Raw genomic sequence first — 7936 nt, 5'->3', positions numbered from 1 at the left:
TTTTGCCTGAGCCTGACATAATGGTTCATGTAATGTGTTGCTTAGTGGAAGTGACAAGGCGCCAACACTCCAAAACGAAAGGACGACAAATTGTCGTATTGACTTGCTGATTCGTCGTTCGGGGCTATGGTAATATTGGCGCCCTTCAGACCAAACACGCCATAAAGATAAATATGAGGCGCCAATACGCCGAATCAAGACAACCATTTTAGCATTTTTAAATGTTGAGTAGTCGTTCTTGTACCGTCACTTGGTCAGTAGGGGTGTACCTATACAAACAAAGGTATCTGGTGGGGACGGCGTTTATACGGGCGCCAACACACCGACACTCCAAAATGACAAGTGCGTTCATGCGTTGTATGGTTGGGTACATTTGACCTGATATCTCATAAATTATCCATCAAAATAGCTGAGAAGGCCTTCTAATGTTCTTTTGATATGTATTGATATGTCGTACTTAAACGTTGTAAACATTTTTTTCAACGTAGCCTTCTTGCTCGGTATGTACTTTAATAGCCCTTTTCAAATGGTGTGTGAGGGGGGATGGGGGCATGCGTATACGGGAACTTACCATTTTAAGTGAGGTTTATAGGAACTTACTTCCAAGATGGCGTCGTTTTCGTATTTTTCGTGAAGGAGTAGCGCATATTGTCACCTGATAAGCCAATTTATATTTATATTTCTTTTAAATGATTTCGCCCTGTTTCAAGATCGGAGACGTCGGGATAAAAAGTTATTGAAGGAGAACCGTCGACAAATCTGTTGTCTACTTGCATGACGTTCGAGAAATTGGATGTACAAATATCATGTTCTCTTATAATAAAAAGTACTGACGCAATGTGTACTGTAAAATATAGCCAAAATTACGAGTAATTCATTTTCCCGACGCCGGGTCACCTCTGATAACAAATTTATTGGGAAAAAACGGTTTAATCCCCCATTTTGGAACCGGGTATTCCTTTAAAGAACATTTTGGGACCTGAATTCCAAATGACAAACATCTCTTTCCTATGTTAAAAGGTTTTACATGAAATAATTGTCGTTTCGTTTTGTCCGGGATAACTTCTCGGACTTCTCAGGCCAATCTGCGAATACACTCAACGCACAGGCACACATCCCCGTTAAGCAGAGCGGCTTCATAAAATTGTTTCGCGTGTATCTGTTGCCAACACTGTAACAAAATTTAAAACAGTAAGTAATCGTTGTCGTTTGTTAACAATAAATAGATTTTGTTTTATTTCCAAACATTGCTTGCGTGATTTGAAATTGGCACAATCCATCTCAAACGCATGGTAAGGTAACAAATATGTCGGGTAATTAAAATTTTAGTAAAAAATGAATATTGGATTTATATTTATATGTTCCAGAAGTCGAATATTATTGATGAAAAAAAACTCAGTAAATAAAGCGCTGTTCTATTATATGATATCATTCGGTTTCGTGAAAACGCCGTACAAACATGTACTAAAATGACGGGGTTGCCTTCTTGGTAAATGCGTGACACTTTGAATAAACTGATTTTTCCTTAGCATAGGCCCAAAGCAATCTATGTTGTTCCGTCTTTTAACATATATAAACAATCCCTCCAAACTTATGCACATGCTAAACAAATAATATATTCACGGTATATAGATAAAAGTCATGCGGCTACGTGGACAAATTGGTGTGGTTTTGCTGTTGGGTTTAATTGAATATTCGGCTTTATATAATATAATATAATATAATTCATGTAACGCATTAAGTCTTTAGGCAGTATTAATTATTCTTTCCCCTAAAGCAACCGTGAGATTGACCAATAACAAGTATTTACAAGGACGACTCATCAATTAATTATCATAATATGTTTCTGCATCCGATATCAATGAAATTAACAAAATTATGTAAAAATGTCACGTTTTTCTTCTTACGCAAGGGAAGGTATTAACATAATTATTTATTCAAGTCGGTCAATACTTACATAACGGTATGCGCACGTATATTTAACGAATGCGTTTAAACAACTGAATTGGTCGATAAAAAAATGTAGGACCTTAATAACAATTACGTTGATATGTAAATCAAAAGTGGGACAACCAAGTTATCCGGTCATTAAGATCGAAATGGCGAACGCATTAACAAATCGGTATTTTCATCTGCGAATCTAGACTTATACTTGCTACATTTGATCCGTGTGTTAAAAACAATTTCAACGAACAAAACAAATTTATGACACATGAATCCCATTCTCAGCATAAAAAATGAAAAATCAACTTTACGATTAAGTAACCTTCAAAGGTTCTTATGCCCATATCTGTGTTCGGTTTCCATCCATGCATTTATGTTTTGTTCTGAAATGGTGCAAAGATATTAATTAGCAATTTTTCAACATGTAACCAGGTTAAGAATACATTTATCAAAATATATACTTTTACATTATAGTCTAAGCAAACATGAAAAAAGTGATCAAAATATTCTTGTCATGGATAAATCACACGGACCTATTATGATTTTGCTTTGCCAAAATACAAGTATAAATGAGTCGTGTTATGAGAAAACTGGGCATAATGCATGTGCGTCAAGTGTCGTCCCATATAAGCCTGTGCAGTCCGCACTGGCTAATCAGGGACGACACTTTCCGCCTAACTGGATTTTTGCTAAGAAGAGACTTCATTTAAACGAAAAATGTCAGAAAATTGGAATGTGTCGTCCCTGATTAGCCTATGCGAACTGCACAGGCTAATCTGGCACGACACCTTACGCACATGCATTATGCCCAGTTTTCTCAGAACGCGAAACAAATAGAAGCATGATTGCACAGTATATAATAATAATAATAATAATAATAATAATAATAATAATAATAATAATAATAATAATAATCTCTTTATTTTCCGAAGGTAACTCATTAAGACAACACATTGATACAAAGTCTTGCAAACAGTTTCACAATGGCAATCTTATTTTCAACGAGGCCTTCAAACAACTATGGTATGTATAATGCATTTCTACATTATAATGCAAACATGTAGACTTTGACGGACATACGAGTACTGTAACAGTGTAATAGAAGTGTCATAAAAAGCAAGTATATTATATGACTTCTCTTATATCATTAATTTCTCTTCTAATATTGAAATGGTCTCAAGGAACACATATTTATTAACAGAAAGTATTTAAGAATATAAATGTATTGTTGATTACATTTTCCCATATGCACACACTCTAACGCACGCACGCACACACACGCACGCGCAAACACACACCTATACATACACACACTTATATAATTACCATATCTTAATTAACACGACCAATTTCAATAATAAGTATAGTTTGGGTCAGAAATGTTCAGCAATACGTGATTTTAGAAGTTGTGCTATTCAAACGCCTCATGTCATATCGCACGGTTTGTGCCGTTCGCGCAAAAGCGCACACGTTTTAAACAACAAAAAACTAACGATTTTGAAATATACGCTAGAAATATTAATATAATTAATAAAACATGCCCTTTAAGTTATAAATTATACATGAGTAAAACTTTCACCTGCTTCGCAAATTAACGGGCAAACAACACTCGAGTAGATATTCCCTTATGTCAATGATACTATTGTTGATTTTGCGCATTGCAAGTCTTTTTTACTATTTTTTATTTAGTGCTTTCCGGTGGTTTATACAGAAATATCAGTGAATTAAAACTGATAATTTCACTGTTTCAAACAATGAAAATTATCAGTGAAAATTACCGATAATTTTCAGTTTACTGTGAAATGACGTCATTTTTTTACAAAATGACGTCATTATTCCAGCGATATTCTTTAGTTGAACAATTATTCTTTAGTATAACAATGCATATAAACGGTGAAAAAGGCATAACATAAAAAGAAAATTTGTTGGATTTGGTGGAATATCGATTCACCCGTGATCATAGAAACTATATATTTTCACTCGTGGGTGCGCCCCTCGTGAAAAAATTATTTTCTATGATCACTCGTGAATTAACATCGATAATCCACCGAATCCAACAAATATCCTCTATTTAATATATGTGCATATGAGCTTGTGGACGACCAGGGGCTGCACCAGCTCTGCTCTGTGAAGCGGAAATGATAAAACAGCATTTATATTAACCCATTTAGGCCTAGTAGACTCCCCCATCCTTTTAAATTGGATCAATTTATTTCCAAAATTAGGGATGTCTAGAATATTTCTTTCTATATTTAGAATATTTATTGCAGAAATTCCTTTAAGCCTTCATGCGGCGTCTCATCTGGGTCTTCGCTGTTTGCCAAGGCCTTTTTTCTAGACGCTAGGCATAAATGGGTTAAACGTGCGCATCAATTGCCGATCGTTTCGCGAAAATACTAGAATTTCTCATTTTTTATCGATCAAATGGTTATTAAACAATAAGATATTTTGAAATGTTTTTGTTCTTGTATGGTTTTTTAAACAAACGCTGTGCCTAGGGACTTTTTACATAATTCATGAGTTAGCGGAAAACTGTCAGAAAGCATGTAGACTGCGCGTCTACCAGGAAATGTGAATACATTTTTTTCACATATGAACTAGTATTTGTTGGTATTTTTTTGGTCGACTGATGTAATGAAAACTACGCCCTTCCCGCCCCTCCTTATTTTTATATACAACGAAGCTATACATGTATATAACTATAATGCAATTCATTATTGTATTAATATATATATTTGTTAATAGTCATAGTAGTAGTTGTTGTTGCTGTTGTTGTAGCATATAATAGAATTTACCATCATTTCTGTCGCATAGTCTGGTCAGGAGCTATACTGTCCGCTATGAAGTCGTGCAAGTTTCCGTGGCCTCATTAACAGAAGAAGCAGCTACAGACCAGACTACACTGTCCGCTATGAAGTCGTGCAAGTTTCCGTGGCCTCATTAACAGAAGAAGCAGCTACAGACCAGACTACATTGTCCGCTATGAAGTCGTGCAAGTTTCCGTGGCCTCATTAACAGAAGAAGCAGCTACAGACCAGACTACACTGTCCGCTGTGAAGTCGTGCAAGTTTCCGTGGCCTCATTAACAGAAGAAGCAGCTACAGACCAGACTTTGTAAATACACAGGCTCGTCTGGCAGCATACGGCATAAGCTCCATTTTCGCATGACGCGAGTCAAACATAAAGACTACAAAATGTATATTCTTCATTCATTTATTTGAGTTCAAAAGCACACATGAAAGCCTAATTTCCATTGCTTCCAGAATGCAGACCACATCTGCACTTGTTGTCGAGGCAGTGTGGATGGTGGTCGGCGCATGTGGGGCAGTCAGCAATGGTGATGCAAGAGGAGGCTTATCGTGTTCAAGAAACAAGAATATATGCTAAAACAGGTGAAAACGAATTACTATACACCTATCGTTAACCTATTGAAGCCTGGTGGACTCTCCCATCGTTCTTAATTGGATCAATTTATTTTCAAAATTATGGATGTCTAATATATTTATTTCTTTATTTAGAATATTTCTTTCAGAAATTCCTTTAAGCAAACAGCGCAGACCCTGATGAGACGCCGCATCATGCGGCGTCTCATCTTGGTCTACGCTGTTTGCCAAGGCCTTTTTTCTAGACGCTAGGCATGAATGGGTTAACTGGTCAAGTGCAAATATATTACGTATTTATAATGTACTTTAATGATTTAAAAGAATATAAACTATAAAGGCGTTACGGAAAGCGGTAAATAGCCGTCCATTATGGGACAAATTATGAAATTTTAAACGAATAATATAAAATTAACAGCACGTTAATTCGTTTTAATCAGATCATTTTATATTATATTTTCTTATAAATACAACAAAATCAAATATAAATACTGTAAACTGTTGGCGAGACAATACATTTAAGTTTTTGATCAAATATTAAATTCACGACTTGCCCATTGTGCCTACCGTTATTGGGCGCGCATGTGCACAGGTGTTGATAGCACTCGACTGTGTGTCCCGCGGCACACTGGATGTTTTCACATTGCAGCAAGTACCGGCAGTCCTCGGTGAAAACCGCAACTGAAAAAAGGATCCTTTAATCGTTTAAAGTTGTTTAAAGAAAAGAAAGAAATAAAAACAAGATTTAATCAAAACGTTTCCCATACCCCGATATCGAACCCGGAAACACAAGCATCACAGTTAAACGCGCTACCACTGCAACACACGCGCTTTAATAAAGAAACACAATTCACGTAACACACGTACTTTCCAAATTGCCTATGGTTTTATTGTTAAACGCTTTACTCATATTTCGATTGATGAATGCATAAACAAACAAACCGATGTATATTTTTCTCTGCTAAGTGTATTATTTAGCTTGTTTAAATCTAATGCTTACATTTTTTTCTAATCTCATTTTTGTAATGGTATTTTTTTCAAATTGTGAACAATGCCCTTTAAATAAATGCATATTGAACTGGTAAACCCTAGTATGTAACCACTAATATGTTCAATTGGTAACTACAGACTGGATACACATATATGGAGTTTGAACTGTTAACCAAATATATGAACAGTGAAGGTCAACTATGGCTCGTCAATCTATAGAGTTCATTTGAAAATACAAAGTATGTTCACTTTATGGAATAAGTGTGTGTTTCGAAGTTTGTAAGGACCTTCTTCGCCCAAAGGTGCACTTTGGGAAGACCAGAATTGTGCCCCAGAACTCGGAACTAATTAAGTTAATAGAATCATGAAAAAAGAACACATGTTTGGTACAGATGCAACTTCAAGCAATTTCATTTTCACTCAAAGGCAATTAATGTTGATGTGGTGTTGTGCTATGTGGTAAAACTTGAGTGCCCGGTGAAAACCGCACTTGTCCGTTATGGTGTTCACCAGCCCTGCTTACATGTGCCGATAATGGGGAATGAACATGTGTCACTTAAGTGAGAAGCGCATGTACCAACCACTGCGCTAATCGGACATCTGTTCACCATATGCAGATTTGTTATCAAATAATATTTGTAACTAACAGCATTGATTAACGCTCTAGAGTGCAAACCAACAAACCGAATCACCCTTTCCGTCGAAATACTCAATCAGTTAGTTAACCCATTTATGCCTAGTGGACTCCCCCATCCTTCACTATTGGATAAATTTATTTCCAAAATTAGGGATGTCCATTATATTTATTTCTATATTTATCATATTTCTAACAGAAATTTCTTTAAGCAAAGAGTGCAGATCCTGATGAGACGTCGCATTATGCGGCGTCTCATCTGGGTCTTCGCTGTTTGCCAAGGCCTTTTTTCTAGACGCTAGGCATACATGGGTTAATATTACAACGTATATGCTGTATCATTTCGCAGATTCACAAAACGTATGCTTACATAAAAACCGGTCATATCACCATGTTACAATTGTGTTTCTCAAACGCGTCAGTGTTTTTTTTGCTATAAAACGCACAGAAAATACTACGTACCAGCAAATGCGCACACTGCGATGAGAACCGGCAATGTGTTCATTGTAGTTGATTAATCAAGAGCAGACTCTCTAATGAAGATTGCCTCAAATAGGTATTCCTGTGAACCAAAAAGCGACTTTCGGTCTTTCAGCACGATTTTGTTCCAAAAGAGTCTCACGAAGATAGTTGAACTCTGATCACAATAAAAGTAAGCGTTCATCACGAAGTCAACGTTAAAGCGGCTTGTTCGCCTTGCTTTGAGAATTTGGACGCGCTCTGACAAAATGGGGTTTAATGCATGTGGGTAATGTGTCGTCCCAGATTAGCGTGTACAGTCCGCACAGGATAATCAGAGACGACATTATTCCGCCTTAACTAGATTTTTGCTAAGAAGATACTTTCTCTAATCGAAAAATACCATAAAAGCGGAAAGTGTGGTCCCTGATTAATCGGGGACGACACTTTACGAACCTGCATTAAACCTCATTTTCACAGAGCACGGTACAATTTTAGTTATAGTACTTTTAAGCTTCAATTTATTTTA

The 7936-nt window shown here is 36.3% G+C and overlaps 1 protein-coding gene across 1 annotated transcript; it reads right to left on the bottom strand.

Moving 5' to 3' along the window:
* Positions 1 to 5143: 5143 nt before the first annotated feature.
* On the bottom strand, positions 5144 to 7585 carry LOC127837198 (serine protease inhibitor Cvsi-2-like). Its single transcript, XM_052364125.1, has 3 exons — positions 7411 to 7585; positions 5892 to 6005; positions 5144 to 5297 (listed from the first exon to the last, which is right to left on the bottom strand). The coding sequence occupies exons 1-3, from the start codon at positions 7451 to 7453 to the stop codon at positions 5188 to 5190; spliced, it is 267 nt and encodes an 88-aa protein (XP_052220085.1). The 5' UTR covers positions 7454 to 7585; the 3' UTR covers positions 5144 to 5187.
* Between the last annotated feature and the right edge of the window lie 351 nt (positions 7586 to 7936).

The sequence above is a fragment of the Dreissena polymorpha genome, chromosome 1, assembly GCF_020536995.1.
Source record: "Dreissena polymorpha isolate Duluth1 chromosome 1, UMN_Dpol_1.0, whole genome shotgun sequence".
Lineage (NCBI taxonomy): Eukaryota > Metazoa > Mollusca > Bivalvia > Myida > Dreissenidae > Dreissena > Dreissena polymorpha.
The sequence above is the reverse complement of the archived record's forward strand: the minus strand, read 5'-3'. Positions and strand labels throughout refer to the sequence as shown.

Bases quoted from the DNA above. Each gene is read 5' to 3' on its own strand.
- LOC127837198 (XM_052364125.1), bottom strand. From the start codon at position 7,453: ATGAACACATTGCCGGTTCTCATCGCAGTGTGCGCATTTGCTG. The intron at 6,006-7,410 runs GTACGTAGTATT...TCCTTTTTTCAG, and splicing joins CGCAGTGTGCGCATTTGCTG to TTGCGGTTTTCACCGAGGAC. The intron at 5,298-5,891 runs GTAGGCACAATG...GAACACGATAAG, and splicing joins CACATGCGCGCCCAATAACG to CCTCCTCTTGCATCACCATT.